The sequence below is a fragment of the Gossypium raimondii genome, chromosome 2, assembly GCF_025698545.1.
Source record: "Gossypium raimondii isolate GPD5lz chromosome 2, ASM2569854v1, whole genome shotgun sequence".
NCBI classification, from domain to species: Eukaryota; Viridiplantae; Streptophyta; class Magnoliopsida; order Malvales; family Malvaceae; genus Gossypium; species Gossypium raimondii.
The window spans coordinates 44264399-44280957 of NC_068566.1; the positions used below are offsets into that span (position 1 = coordinate 44264399).

General features: G+C 29.7%; 2 protein-coding genes across 2 annotated transcripts; one reads left to right on the forward strand and one right to left on the reverse strand.

Annotated features, from left to right (window-relative positions):
• The first annotated feature begins 10309 nt into the window (after positions 1–10309).
• On the forward strand, positions 10310–12895 carry LOC105789024 (putative disease resistance protein RGA1). The gene has a single exon (XM_012616221.2). The coding sequence runs from the start codon at positions 10310–10312 to the stop codon at positions 12893–12895; it is 2586 nt and encodes an 861-aa protein (XP_012471675.1).
• A 355-nt stretch (positions 12896–13250) lies between these two features.
• Positions 13251–16204, reverse strand: LOC105789025 (gamma-interferon-responsive lysosomal thiol protein). Its single transcript, XM_012616222.2, has 5 exons — positions 15872–16204; positions 15680–15745; positions 15064–15204; positions 13775–13867; positions 13251–13640 (listed from the first exon to the last, which is right to left on the reverse strand). Exons 1-5 carry the CDS (start codon positions 16136–16138, stop codon positions 13434–13436), a joined length of 774 nt encoding a protein of 257 aa, XP_012471676.1. The 5' UTR covers positions 16139–16204; the 3' UTR covers positions 13251–13433.
• Between the last annotated feature and the right edge of the window lie 355 nt (positions 16205–16559).

The window sequence follows — 16559 nt, forward strand, 5'->3', positions numbered from 1 at the left end:
GTTTAATACCAATCATCGATAAAAAAATCGTCTCAAAAAGAAAAATCATTTCATTTAAAATGGATTAATTTAAAATCCACGAATAGTTCGATTTTACCATCCTAAATAAGAGTGTAGATAAAATTTACAACTCCTTTATAAATATTACCGAATGATATTTCTTTATTGTATTTCAATACTTGCAATATTTTTAAAAATAAAAATAAAAATAATTACATTAATGCCATCCTTAGCAAAGCTGTGAATAACATGACTCGATAATATTATATTATATTGATAAAAAATACATCAACTTAAATGTTAAAATTAATAATCTACATATATAATTGTATATTTAATATAAACATTTTAATTCTAATATAAAAAATAGAATATTGGGAGAAAAAAGAGGATAATTCACTTAATAACGAGTTATATTTTGGAAGAAATTAAAATACGCAAAAAAATTTAAAAAGTATATTTTTTTACTTTTAAAGCCCAAAAAAGGGAAAAAAAAACACATAAAGCCCAAAAGGCGTAAGCAACAATCTTCAAACATATTTAAGCCTATAAAAGCCCAAAGGGACATTATTAGCTGATACGCAAAAACTTATTTGTCTTTAAGAGAATAACCTTTATCGTTAATTATATTGCTAAATTGACATTAAAAATAATTTATTAGTATTATTTAATAATAAAATTAATATTTGTTAATATAATATTAAATTAATATCAAATTAATTTGGTTATATCTTTTGAAAGTTCTACATAAAAATAACATAATATATTATTAATTAATAAAATTATAAATCTATAAAATCATTGAATATATTTAGATAAATTAAAAATAATAAAACCCAAAGCTGTTTAGTTACAAGTTTTAATTAAATAAATATATTTTTATATATAAATATGATAATAATTATAAGTTAAAACCAATTTTTGTTAAAATTAATAAAATAAAATCTATAAATATGAACTTATTCTAAATATTATAATAATTATTTTAGTAATAATATTTCTATTAAATCTTGAATACAAAATTAATAGATAAGTTTTACGTTCATAAAAATTATTAATAATTATAATTATTTTATTAATAATATTTTTATTTTTAGTGTAATAGTTATTATGACTTAATTATATTTTGGGTCCATATTAAATTACGCTTATTATTTTGGATTGATTATCACTTAATTAGTGTTTCAGTAATGTAAAATTAAAACTAATATTTAGCACTATAAATATCGCATCACATTTTCATTCAAATAACATCTAAAGAATTACAGAAAAATTCATATTTTAGGGTTCTATTTCCATAAAAAAACGTACGATTTTCATTATTATTTGATATTCTATAGTTTTACTGTTATTTGATTTTAATAAATTTGAGAGACAAATTATTTTATATAATTACTTAATATTTTATTATCAGTTGTTCTCCGCTTTTAAATTTCATTATTTTTAAAATGTTATTGTATTCTCTACTTTTCCATATATAATAAAAATATTAATTCCACTTAGATATCCTAATGATTTAACTCTTTATTTTTAATGAAAATTTTAATATCATAATTAATCAAATATATTTATATCTCTACTTTACTGAGTTGAGTTAAATGAGACCAACTTATAGTTGGTTAAATTATTAGTTAATCCTTCATGTTTAGATAAATTTCAAATTTATATATGAATTTTGATTTAATTTGTAATGTTATAGACTAACTTTAATTTGGTGCAATTATATACATGTAATTTTAATTTTGAAAAAACACCGTTATTTATGTGGCACTATTTTTCGTTATGTTTGTACACACAAATTTCGAGTTGAAAATTTTAATTGAAAATTTGGAGTCAAATTTTAATGATTTGAAAGAAATGTTGCAATCTCTTAAAATTGCTACAAAGAAAACTCATTCGATTCAACTCTCCAGTTTGACGTTGACCCAAGGTGGTTGTGGATTGTTGCAAGTGTCGTGTTGATTTGCTATTGAAACAGGTTCGAACCTTCTTTCTTCAATTGATTTGGATCGAAAGGCGATTTTCTTCAAAGACAACTTTTGTCTTCTTCTCCTCAATTGAATTGGATCAAAAGATGATTCTTCTTCAGAATAGTTATAGTGTTCGTCAAAATTTCTTCAAGTTCTTCGACTTCAGAGAATCTTATAGAGATCTTTCTGGGCTTTTTGAACTTGTGAATGTGTTGAATGGCTATCAATTGCTTGAATAAGATAGGGTTCTTGCAGAATTTAATTACTCCATTTGGTCTAATCACATAAATAAAAGAGAGTTCTTACAAAATTTAACTGTTTCATTTGATAGTTCTACAATAACTTAAACACTTTTATTTATTATTGATCTCTTATTAATTTAATTAATTAAAGATAAAATAAGCATTTAATTATTCTATTTTAATTAGGGGTAAACTACACCCATGGTCACTTTTGTTTACCTCAAGTTACATTTTAGTCACTTATGTTTGGAATGTTACGTTTTAATCACTTACGTTATCGTGTTGTAACATTTTAGTCACTGAGTCATTAATTGCTTGTAACGGTGTAATGTTAAGCTGACATGCATGTTAAATCATCATTTCGAACAAAAATTTTTGGTTAAATTATACTATTGGTCCCCATATTTTTTTTTGTTTTGAGTAATTTAAATTTTTTTCTTTCATGTTCTTTAAACTTTCTTTTTTTCCTTTACTTTCCATTCTCTTTTGCTTCTCTCTCTGTTTTCCTACATTCTCCATTTCGAATGCTCAAAACAAGAAAACAGAGGGAGAACTAGAAGAGAATGGAAAAGAAAAAGGAAAAGTTTAAATAACATAAAATAAAAAAATTTAAACTGCTCAAAACGAAAAAATATGAGGACTGATTGTATAATTTAACCTAAAATTTTTGTTTGAAATGATGATTTAATATGCCACGTCAGCTTATCGTTACACTGTTAATGGCTGAAATGTTACAACATGACATAAGTGACTAAAACGTAATATTTCAATCACAAGTGACTAAAATTTAATCTGAGCTAAACAAAAGTGACCATGGGTATAGTTTACCTTTTAATTAATGATAATATAAAATTTTTAATATTTATCTCTTAATTAATTTAAATTAATTAGATAAAATAATTATGACATAGGTATGATGTCATCATTTCATCCATGGTAACTTTAGTTTTACCCACGGTAACTTCTACTTGACACGTGACACTTTCTAATTAGTTCAAAAATTTCTACAATATTACGTGGAAATTGTTAATGTGACATTTCATTAAACTAAAAATAAATGAATAAATTTAAACTTTTCTCACGAAGATTAAAAAAGGGTTAATGCATAATTTAGTACCTAAGTTTAACACGTTTTTTAAATGTTGTACTTGTATTTGACAAAAGTTAAACAACTTGGTACCAAGATAACGATGTTAATTTTTAGTGTTTAGTTCAGGTTTTAGAGTTGATTTGATGAAAATTTATAATTAACTAATAATATTAGTAATTAATTTCATCAAATAAACCCTAAAACTAATTTATATCACACCCATCATATTGTATTTGACAAATTAAACGCAAAATTAAACCACTATTAACACTAATTTATTTTATTAACAAAATTATGAAAATTCAAATCTAATAATATTAGCAATTAACTTCCATGAAATCAACTCTAAAACCTAATTTGAACACTAAAAGTTAGCATTGTTACCTTGGGTACCAAAATATATAACTTTTGTCAAATGCAGTATTGAATTGGTCCAAAAATAATATAGGTACCACATTAGAAAAAAAAGTCAAAGTATGGTATCGAATGATATATTAAGCCTAAAAAATACATGTTTTTTGGCATTACGATGTGAAAAATAATTTAAATTTATTTGAAAATAAATAAAATTATTTACATGTTCATTTTTAGTTTAATAAAGTCAAGTCATCAATAGTGTCACGTAAAAACGATGTTAATGTTATGTGAAAATGAATCAAAATTAAAATTTTATGTATAAAATTGCACTAAAATAAATTGTGTAGGAGATTACACATTGGATCAAAATTCATGCATACTTTTGAGATTTATCTCAAAATAAGCTATATCATTACGATGATATTTTTGTCTATTTTATATTTTAAGAGAACTAATAAAAGTTTTGCATATGAAAATTTTGAACTCGTACCACCACTATCAATAACTTCTCAATCTTACTGCTTTGAAAAAGTATTTGTTTTGATTTTTTTATACATTTCAATACTACTACATAAATTGTTTCACCCATACCGTCTGTGCATCTATACTTATATAAAGCGATTTACTCAGTTGATTTCGCGAGTCAACTCGACGCCAATTCAATTAAAAAATTACTTAAAATTCCTCTTTTAATAAAGAATTAAATATTCATACAATAATGTTTTAATCTTCTATCATTTTTATATGAAATGTTTAAATAAAACAACTAAAATGACAATTGTTCACACATAAGCACTTTACCATCACTCCAACAACTCAATTATTAGCTCTTTTTTTATTTTATAAATATAATTTTAACATTATATTTTTCTTTCGTATGCACAAAATTTAGTTATGTATAATGTGGTTAATTGAGTTGGTGTCACGAATCAATATGATACTAATTTATTTAATAATATTAATTAAAAATACAATAGAAATATTAAACTAATAACATAAATAAGATTTAAATTAATAATATGACCAAAATTATGGACGAAATTATAAATTCTATATCATATTTATGAAATTTCAAAGAGTTGAAGGAGTCGAAACATGAATTATTATTCTATAAAGAACTATTGAGGAATTTAGGGGTCCTAACGCCGCCCCGAAAAACTGGAAAAAAGAAAAAAAAAACAAATGTGTCCAAATATAAAATAAGAACAAAAAAGTTATTTTTATAAAAAAATATTTTAATTTTTCCTTTCCGTTTTGTAAGCTTTTTTTGTCTCGTATTTTTTTTCTTTCTCTTTGCAATTATCCACTATCATGTTTTGTAATTTTTTAATAATTTTATTATAAGTTCGGATGATATATGTTCTTTTTAACATAATGCCTAGAATGTTCTATAGTCCTTCCCTAACCCATAAATAGGAGGATAATGCGCTTCAGCGCATTTAAACTCAGGTCTTCCTGCATTGACAATAATGATCATGTCAATCAAACTAAAACTCGATCGACATGTTTTGTAATCTTTTTATTTGGAATAATGCAACATTGACTTCTTGATATTTTTCTCAATTTTGTTTCTGAATTTTTTAGTCCACATGCGTTAGAAACTTTACAATATTTTCTAATTTGGTTCATAAACTTGGATTGCGTTAATGTTTGATGATGTGGAATTTTTTTAGAGTGTCACGTCATCAGGAGCGAAGATAGACAATTTTTTGGGGCGGAATTAAATTGCATATTTTTACGATGGTAAAAATATAATTTTACCATTTTAATAGCCTATATTTTTATAATTTTTGAAGGATTAAATTAATTTTTTTATCATTTTTGTGACGCCAAAATGTAATTTCATCTTTACTAGTTTAAAATTTTATATATTATAAAGAGGTTTAAATGAAAAAAATACTTATTTTAGGGGAGTTGGGGCCACTACCAACCCCCTTCGCTTCGCCACTGCACGTCATACTTGAAAAATTAAAATATATAATATCTAAAAATTATAAAAATAAAAAAATTATATATTTTTAAAATTTTCAACCGATAATATGGTATAATTTCAAAGTGTCATGCCATTATACTTTAATGAAATCCAAGTTTAAAGGCCAAACAAGAAAAAAAATTGATCCATTCTAAGATTAATATGGACAAAAAATTCAACAACTAATATGGAAAAATTATCGAATTCAAAGACTAAATGTTAACGTATCCCTTTTTCCTTTAACGCATGGAGCGTGGCACGTGGCTCAAGGCACCATCTAAGGACAAAATATTTTTGTTTCATGAACCAAGTAAGGCATATGATTTTCGAAAAATTTATTATTTAATTTTGAATTTCATTACGAAAATTAAGACACTAAATTTTTTTATATATTTTAATTTGTTAAAATTTTGTTTTTTATATTAAGGTAGTTAATGTTGTCTTGGTACACGTATCGTTTTTTTTTATATTGATACATATTGGTATCGACATGTTTCGGTGTATCGTTTCAAATTTATTGATATTTTTAAAATATTTTCACATATATAATCTAATTTTTAATTTTAATAAATCATGTATTATTTTGACAAAAAATAAATTCTATTATATATACATACAAATATATCTCAATTACATAAATATAAATATATTTACATGTAAATATAAGTTTTAAAATTATTATTGAGGTTCATTAATCTAATTTAATAGCTTTTAATTTTAAATATTATTATAGAAAATTAAAACGGTTAAGATAAAAATTTAAAAACTAGTTCAAAATATCAACATTTTGTAAGGACACACCGATATTGATTGGAACAGGTCAAAATGTACCGAAATTTTGACCGAAATGGAGCATAAACTATTTGGTATATGAGAATTGGAAAGTTGATCCAATTGTTGGTAAATACATTAACTTAAAGAGTTGATTTTTACTAATTTGTATATATAAAAAATCTATTTGTACTTATGATTTTTTTTTTTGAAAAGTCAATTGCAGTAGGTTTTTTTTTGAATAATCTAATTATAAGTTCTGATCATATCTGTTCATTTTTTATACAATGTCTAGAACTACCTATAGTCCCTATCCAACTCATAAATATAAAGATAATGCGCTTTAGCATACTTGAACTCACGTCATTCTATATTGACAACAATATTTATACCAATCGAGTTAAAGACTCAATCAGCATAATTTTTTTTTAAATACAAATTGCTTGAAGAATATAAGAAAGGCAAAACATAAATTATAGTAATATTTTAAAAATATTTGCTATAAGATCTATTGAGTGCTCTAGGACCCCAAAGCCGCCCTAAAAGTAAGAACCCAAAAACATGGGTTTTATACTTGGATAAAAAATAAAATAATTAATTAGTAAAATGGGATATGTGTATATAATATATAAGAATTATATATTTTTATAATAAAATTAAGTGTTGTCAGTGTGTCAATCTAAAAAGTCACCCAATTATGAGATATTCGTTTTAGATTAAAAAAATTACTTTTTTCAAGTAAAGCCGCCACATCTGCAACCAAGATAAAAAATATGAATATTTTTTAAATCATACAGTATTAAAAGAATAAAAAAAATATTTTTTTCATGCTTTCAGACAAATTGGCGACAAATTAGAAAAAAAGGAACGGCGGGTGTGTATTTGTATCGTCCCTCCTCGTTGACTTCTTCTTTTATGTCTACATTTTCTCTATAATTATTATTTTACGTAAAATTAAGATCACGCTATTTTAAAAATAGGTAAAAATACGTATTCGAATTTATATTCTTTTGTCTTAATAATAATATTGATGTTATTCGAGTTAAAATTTAATTATTTTGTTGAAAATTATTAAACTTAGATTAAGAAAAATAGTTACTCTTAAACTAAAATTATTTTAAATGTTTAATTTTATTATTATTTCTAAAATGAATTTTTATTTTTTTAATTTTATTCTAATTGAATTGAAATTTCGTTCATGATCTGATTCTTACAATATAATTTACTTGTTTTTCTTATTTTACATTTTATTAAAATTATAATATTTTAAAAATACAAATTAGTTCAAAGGTCAACCAGTTTTTAAATTTTTAAACTTTTTAGCCCTAAACATTTATATATATTCTTTTGATTAATTCATTCGGTTAACCTAATTAACCGAAATTTATATATATATTTTTTATTTTGGTTAAAACAAGTATAAAACATATAAAATATTAACCGACTTAACCGACTGGTTAATTTATATTTCCAAAAAATTAACCGAATCGAACCGACCGAATACTTATATATTATAATATTATTTATTAAATTCGGTTAATTCGGTTAACACCGATTTCGAACCGAATTAACCGTTAACCGAACTTCCAAAAAATTATTAACCAACCCCGACCGAATTAATTCGATTTTACTTGAAATTTGCATACCCCTACCCAAAACTATTAGCCCGACTAGTTTAAAGCAAATAAATTATAAAAAAAATTTATAAAAATCGATTCAACTGTTAGTTAAAATGGTTTTTTAGCCCGGGTCAACCAATCTGTACCAGTTCAAAGGTCAACCAGTTTTTAAAATTTTTAAACTTTTTTAGCCCTAAACATTTACAATATTTTTTTGTCAATTTGGTCCATACCGTTTAAAAGTACTTAAAATTTTTTTAAAAAAAAATCATTTTTTTAAAACATAAAGTTTAAAATTATATTTTTTTAAAATGAAAAAATGAAAAATAATGAAAAATAATTTTTTTAAAATATATAAAAAATTCTTAAAATTTAATGTTATAAAAATCGAACTAGACTAGTTGGGCCAGAAATCGACAAGTTAGTCAATTTTTTATGTCTTACCAGATCAATATCCTAGCCAAATTTTAGTCTAATTGGTCTTGTCCAATTTAGATAATATTGAATTTTGAAATTTTTATTTTTTAAATATCATTTTATTTTTTATTTTGAAATTTGAAGAGTGTTTATGTTTCATAATTTTTTATTTTAAAAATTTTACCTTTTTTTAATATGGAAATTTCGGGAATTGGGAAACCCAATTTTTTTATCGTTCAAAAATATCATGTGCAAACAAAAGTGGATTTATATTATTTGGGATTTTTTATTTCTATAAATTTCCTCTAATACTAAAACATGATAAAAATTAAATACCAAAATAAAAAATTGATATAGTTCAAGGGCTAGATCTTGAATAAATAATTTTTATTTCCTTTGCACTTATCATATTTAATAGGGTTAATATATTGTTTGGTACTTGAATTTGGTGTTAATATTCAAATTGATACTTGAGGTTTTTTTCCAATTGAGCACCTGAGTTCGACTTCAATATTTAATTTGGTAACTGGATATTTTGCCCACTTAAGTATCTATATCTTTTAGGCTTAATTCATAATTTGACCCTTAAAATATACATATTTTCTCATTTTGATACCTAAACTTGTTTTTACTCAATTTGGTACCTAAGGTATTTATTTGTTATAGTTTTTAATCTATACTTTAAGGGACGTTAGAAAAAGAATTTCACCAATTAAAAAGTCACACGTGGTTATATTTTGCCTTTAAAAAAAAAAGGTTATATTATAAAAATGTTTTCTTCTTCATCTTCTTCAATGTTCTTCAATTTCGATCCAACAACCAGCACCTTTCTCTTGCAAATGGAGCTTGAATGCATCAGCCCTTGATAACAAAGCCCCCTAAAGAAAAACTTACCAATGTTTAGGATTTCAAATATTCTCGTGTAAATAGACATGAATGAAAATATTTACTTTTAAAAGATTCTATGGTTTTGATACTTGACAAACCCCAAGCAAAAACTTCAGCTTTGATAGCATTTACGGGAGATGCTTTATGGTGAGAATAAGGGATGACCAGATTGGACCTTGCCTCTGTTTCATCCCTATGCTCAACTAAATCCTGTTAGTGCTGCAGTTTCAATTCAAAATGTTGCCTTTGCAGTTGCTTACAATAAATATAAACCCAAATTATTCTTAGGGAACCAAAGAAGCTACAGTTATGATGAGATAGTTGAAGTCCTTACTGGTGTGAATCATATAGTTGCAGCTCTGAGATATGGGAAGAATTTGTGGATAATGATATCAGAACTCAACTAAAATAAGCATGGTTTCTGTTTAATCAACATATTATATATCTTCAATGATTATGGCATAGCATTTAATATGCAAAATTGCAGATAAGAGAAAACAGAGCATTTGATTTTTGAAGACGAAGAGGAGAGAGGGGGAGAGAGAGAAATAAAATATATATAATTTTTATTTTTATTATTTTATTTAATTTTAATAAATGTTTTCAAGTCAAAAAAAATATTTAGTTACCAAATGAGAAAATAAATACACTTCAAGGGCTAAATAGTGAATTAAACCTTTTTTTTACTAGAACATACATGTTAACATATTCTCATTGGGCCCCTTTGGCATGGCTGCCAAATTTAATATTGAAGAAAGTCAAATACCAAAATCTATATTAACCTATTTTTAGTATTATAATGATGGATGCCATGTGATTCTCTTTGTGGGGCACAGGAAAAACTACAACATGCATAGGTCTACTTAAGGCAGAGGATTTTGCTGTAAACGCATTAGCAGACGTTGTAGACCAAACAATCAAGCTTTGGATTTCAGTGAGAGCTATTTGCTATAACCTTCCTTTGTTTTTCCATCAACTCAACCATGGCCGAGGCTTTTGCAGCTGAAGTAGCAGCGAATGTATTGGCGAAACTGAGCAGTGCTGCTTTCCAACAAATTGGCTGTTTTTGGGACGTCCAAGATGAATTCGAAAAGCTCAGGGACGTGTTAATGGCTATCAAAGCCGTGCTGGTGGATGCGGAAGAGCAGCAGAACCATAACAGGGAGATAACCCTTTGGCTACAGAAGTTCAAAGACGGGTGTTACCGAGTAGAAGACTTGTTGGACGAGTTTGAGATCGAAGCACTGAGGCGGCAAGTCATGGAACGTGGGAGCAGTAGGAGAAAGGTAAGCCGTTTCTTGTCCTGCTCGAACTCGTTGGCCTTTCGTCTTCGTATGGGACGAAAGATCAAAAAGGTGAAGGACATGTTGGACGAGATCGAAAGCAATAAATCCAGGTTTCATCTCCTCGAGAGACATCATCGTGTTAAGAACATCATCCATGGCCAGAGGGAAACCTACTCGTTCGTGAAGACGTCCGATGTGATCGGTCGCGATGAAGATAAAGAAAACATGGTGGCGTTCTTAATGGATCCAACTGATGGCGATGGCAAAGGGGACGATATCCCCGTCCTTGCCATAGTTGGAATCGGCGGTATCGGAAAAACTGCTCTAGCTCAACTAGTGTTTAATGATGAAAGAGTGAAAACTCATTTCTGGTTGAGAATTTGGGTATGTGTTACAGAGGATTTTGATGTCAAGCAACTGATGATAAAGATCATTAAATCCGCAACTGGTACTACGATGTGCAAGGACATGAACAAGGAGGAATTGCATAAGGTTTTACGAGACGGTTTGAAAGGTAAAAGGTTTTTGATCGTGTTGGATGATGTATGGAACGAGGACAAGAGAAAATGGATCGAGCTAAAGGATTTGTTAGCCACCGGAGGCCAAGGGTGCAAAATAATCTGCACCACTCGTACCCACAAAGTGGCTGCAATCACAAGCACAGTTCCACAGTATGATTTAGAGCATCTCTCTTATGAGAATTCATTGTCTTTGTTTCTTAGGCTTGCTTTCAAAGAAGGTGAAGAGGTGCAACACAAGAATCTTGTAAGAATTGGGGAAGGAATTGTCAGAAAATGCAAAGGGGTTGCTTTGGCTGTGAAGACATTAGGTAGTTTGCTTTGTTCAACTAGGGTGGAATATGATTGGGAGCTTGTAAGAGATAGTGAGATATGGAAGCTAGAACAGAAGGAAAATGATATTTTGCCTGCTCTGAAACTAAGTTATGATCATTTGCCTTGGCATTTAAAGCAATGTTTTGCTTTCTGTTCGGTTTTTCCGAAAGACTTCGAATTCAATAGCTTGCAGTTGACCTTGTTGTGGACGGGGAATGGGTTTCTGCAATATTCCAACGAAAATGAAGAGCCGGAAGATATTGGGAACCGGTACATACATGAGTTATGGTCAAGATCGTTCTTCCAACAAGTTGAAGAAGGGGTCTTTTATTCCACCTTCAAGATGCATGATCTAGTACATGATCTTGCATTATCGGTGGTACAAAATGAGGTGAATTCATTCAACCATTGTTCGACCAGACATGTTCGACATTTGTGGTTAGAGGCGTCAGGGCAAGGTGCTTCCACGTTGCCAAATAACTTGGACCATCTACGGTCACTGATTATCTCGTCAAATGAAGAACAGAAGGCCAGTGGCGAATCCCTTATTGCAGATTACATTTCAAGGTCCAAACATCTGAGGGTGCTGCATTTGGTCGACAGCAGTTTCGAGCAATTGCCGAACAGCATAGGTTATTTAAAGCACTTGAGATATTTGAGCATATATGGCAATGGCAACATAGAAAGGCTTCCAAATTCCATTTGCAATTTGCAGAGCTTGCAAACACTTCTTCTTGGCGGATGCAGGGGAATCGAAGCATTGCCCAAAGATATAAGGTACCTGATTAGCCTTAGAACACTATGTATAACTACAAAACAGGCGAGTTTACAAGAGAGTGGAATAGGGTGCCTAAGTTCTCTTAGGTTTTTGAGATTTTATGCATGTGGGAACTTAAAATATTTGTTTGAAGACATGCAAAGACTAACAGCCCTTCGGATATTGGTCATTGATGAATGCAAAAACTTGATTTCATTGCCGCCAGGTTTGAAATACCTGACTGCTTTACAGATTTTGGTCATCAGTGATTGTGAGAAGCTAGATCTCTGTATGGGGCTGGAACTCGGAGGGGAACAAGCTGGCAGCCTTCGGAAATTGTTTATTCGAGGATTGCCGAAAGTGGTGTCACTTCCGCAATGGATCCTTCTAGGATCCGCCAAGACTCTGCAGCAGTTGTACATCATCGGGTTAGAGAATCTCTCAACATTACCAAGGTGGTTCCGATATCTCATGTCGCTTCAAACGCTCGGGATTATAGATTGCCCGAAGCTGTTGTCTCTACCCCAAGGGATGCAACAGCTTGCTGCACTCAAACAAGTGGGCATCACAGGGTGTCCAAAATTAGGCAAAAGATGCATGAAACAAACTGGCGAAGAGTGGCCTAAGATTGCTCACGTCCCTCAGCTTTTTGTCAGCAATGACTCGGAGACCTCAATCACATATGATGAATAAGTTAATGGCAGGTCAAGTGGAGTTTGTGGATGCTTGGACCAAGTGACTTTCCCTATGTTATGCTCCTCATATGCTTTGTATTTTGATCTCTCTCACTCTATATATATGTGTATCAGACAAAGATGTTACTTATTTTAACCTGTATTTGAATGTAACCATCCCTTGTCTATTGCCACCCATGCAAATATTCGGCGAATAACTCCAACATCCTGATCCCAGAAATTCACCTAAGCAAATTATTTTACCATGGACTTCTCTTCATAAAAAACTGAAAAGAAAATACATATAATGCCTACCAGTGATGAGAAGCAGCTTGACCTTTGAAATTTATCTTCCATCAGCAGAACAAACATAATTTTCATAAGATTTTTCATTATATATGCAATTTATCGAAGCCCACATTCTGATTCAAACACTAGCAAAAGCAGTTGAGCACAACTTGCATAAACTTCAGCATAGTGCTTAACAGTTAACCGTCAATACATAGATATATAATTATATTAACAAGGTTTGAAATGCATCCTTAAAACTGAAACAATTACATAGAAGTTACTATCTTCTGTATCCATGACATAACAGTTGATATTGTTCTTGATGACAATGTTGATGGTGGTATCTCCTTATAGCAAACTGGATGGATAGTTTTTCTATTGTAGATTTGATTGAAGGTCAGTCCACTACAAGCCTTGGGCATATTGGCACCTTTATAAGCCTTGCACACATAGCTTATATAGTTTTCATAGTCCTGTAATGTGATCACAGATGTAACATCCTTTTTATCATGAAAACCATCAATAACGATGTTCATCAAAATCACACATTTGAGTAATGAACAAGTAATTAGGATAATCAATCAATTTGATAGTCAAGGAAACAAACCTCGTAAAGTGGTTGCCCATCCACAACAACCCAAGGTACATATGTATGAGGTGGTTCAAGGGCACTTGTTTCGGCTGCATATTGTAGATCAAGCTGCATAAAGATAGCAATTCCTTATTAAGCCACTCAATTAAGCATGCAGGAAAGGATCAAAATGACATAATGACCTAAAATCATAATCTATTGTCCCTAAGGAATATAAACAACCTATGCAAGGACAGTATTTCAAATAACAATGAAGGATAACTAAACAACAAAAATCACAAAAGCTGACAGGCACGTAAATCTCCAAAACTTAGAATGATCTTCTAAGAACACAACACTGAATGTCCAGTTCTATCAGTGATTGTTTTGTGCACAACAAATAACAGGTGCTTGTGAAGTTATATACTTACCCTATTCACAGTGATAAAAGCCATAATCCAAGAGTTAATAAATTAAAGCAATTTATAAGTGATGAAAATAATTATAAAGCCGAGCAGTGCTGCTTCTTCTTCTTCTTCTTTTTTCTCATTCTACTCTCACTCAGTCGAGCAAGTGAAGCTCCATTTATGGCTTTCTGATTTTTCAGTTCCAATAGTGATTTCACAAAATTACATAACAATCAGCACTTTAGCAGAGTTGACAAAGGAATCGCTAAAGTAGAAACACTTTTCTTTACATAAAAGTTTCTTTTCAGGTGCTCCAAATCAAAGTAGGAAATACCATACCAGCATGTTATATCCCCTACGCTAGAACCAGTTGAAGTCTTGGAGAATAAAAGAACTGAAGATGTATATTATTAATGGTACTGAACTACTGATATCATGATGAAACACTTTCCTCGTGCACCACAAATCTCAAATCAAGAGTATCATAAAATTACTAGTCAAAGTTGTGGTTACGAGTTAAACTTTTTTAAGGGCTACTAAACACGACAACATGTCATATACCCTTCGCTAAAATCATTTGGAGAACAAAAGAATAGAGGATGTCTATTATTAAGGGTACAGAGATCATGATGAAGCACTTTCCTCGTGCACCATAAATCTCAAATCAAGTGTATCATAAGATTACAAGTCAAAGTTGAGGTTACATATTAAACTTCTTTAAGAGATACTAAGTGCAAACATCTCAGGTTGTTCGAAAATGTACTAATTTATGCACCAGGATATTCAATTGTTTAGTAAAAACAAAAGTGAAAATAAACATATTCTAGATAGAACATTCTATGGAGAAGACTAACAAATATAATCCATATTGTATCACATGAATGAACATAGTCAAATAGTAGCGCAGAGGGTACTAACTTTTTGCCCCAGTCCACTGTTATAACAATCATTAACAGGCTTTGATTCCAATCCCAATTTCTTAAAGCACGATTCCCATTCAAGGGGCTTGCGCTCCAATTCCAAATTCTCAACGCAATAGATAAATGGGAAATGGTCATTCTGCATCGTAAAAGCTTGAAGTTAACATAACCCATGTTGTATATTTATAAGGTTGGAACATAGATACCAGTCATCATATGTTCTGTTATAAAAAAATAATTGCACTAGACGTCCTTAAACTATGGCTCAAGTTTTAAATTGGTCCTAAACTTCAAAAGAGTTTAAATACAGATCCTTCGACATTAAATATCACCTCAATTCTAATATGGGCATTTCTAAAACACAGGGATCAAATTTTAAACATATCTATTTCTTTTGTTAATCCGAGCTAACATTTAACCTATGTGGCTAGGCTGACACCTTATCGATACATACTCATATAAGGACTCAATTACAACATTTTGGAGTTCAAAGTTCGGGACTAATTTAAAATTTACATGATAGTTTGGGATGTATCTGTAATCAACCCGAAAAGAGTTTTAAACTTAGAGACAAAATCAACTACTAAAACATGGAGAAAATATGAAAAATCTACCAGTTTAGGCCAGGCATCAATTGCACAAGCTTCCACAGTGTTCAACAAGCATTCAGTAGGGCCATGCTGCAACAAAAAATAAACAAATATATCATTGTCTTTTCAATAATTGAATAAAATCCCAACTGAAAATTTTTTTATTTAAAAAAAGCTTGTTTAAATTGAAACAGAGTGGAACACAATAAGAAAGACCTGGCAATCAAAGGTGCCGTTGCCTTTGAGCTTAGCGTTTCCCCAAGGAACGAGGCGGAGATCGACGATGGAGATGAGATCCTCATTGAAGAGCTTGGGCAGGTAATTGACAATGAAATTGGCACTGTATGGGCAAAGGGATTCGTAATACAAAGTCAAGGAGACTTTACGAGAATCAGATGGAAGGCTAATTGTGGAAGCTGAAGCAAATGAACCCAGCAAGGAGAGGCAACAGAGAACTGAAACCCATCGTCGATAAGCTGCCATTCAAGAAGGGGGAGAACTTACAAAGATTTGGACTTCTTTTTCCTACAAAAATATAATGAAAATACCCGCAGACACCCCAACTACCAGACTATTAAAAGGTAACTAAAATAGACAAGTGTCATATGCCTACGCCATAAGTAAGGACACGTCATCTCTTATCTCTATTTGCATCATGTTGTTCTTTTTAATGTTTTTCTAGGTAAATTACATTAAAAGTCCCTTGACAATACAAGCCTTTTACAATCTGACCTTTTAAACATGTTAAAAAAAGGGTAAACTACAAAAGTAGTCACTTTTGTTTGACTCATATTATATTTTAGTCACTTATGTTTGAAATGTTATGTTTTAGTCACTTATGTTATTGTTTTGTTACGAAATGGTCACTCTACTGTTAAGCTCTGTTACCTCCCTAGCAGTAGTC

Excerpts from the sequence above, each read along its gene's own strand:
- LOC105789024 (XM_012616221.2), top strand. The coding sequence starts at position 10,310 with ATGGCCGAGGCTTTTGCAGCTGAAGTAGCAGCGAATGTATTGGCGAAA.
- LOC105789025 (XM_012616222.2), bottom strand. The coding sequence starts at position 16,138 with ATGGCAGCTTATCGACGATGGGTTTCAGTTCTCTGTTGCCTCTCCTTG. Across the intron at positions 15,205-15,679 it reads TTGATGCCTGGCCTAAACTG|AATGACCATTTCCCATTTAT; the intron begins GTAGATTTTTCA and ends TTTACGATGCAG. Across the intron at positions 13,641-13,774 it reads ATGGGCAACCACTTTACGAG|GACTATGAAAACTATATAAG; the intron begins GTTTGTTTCCTT and ends ATCACATTACAG.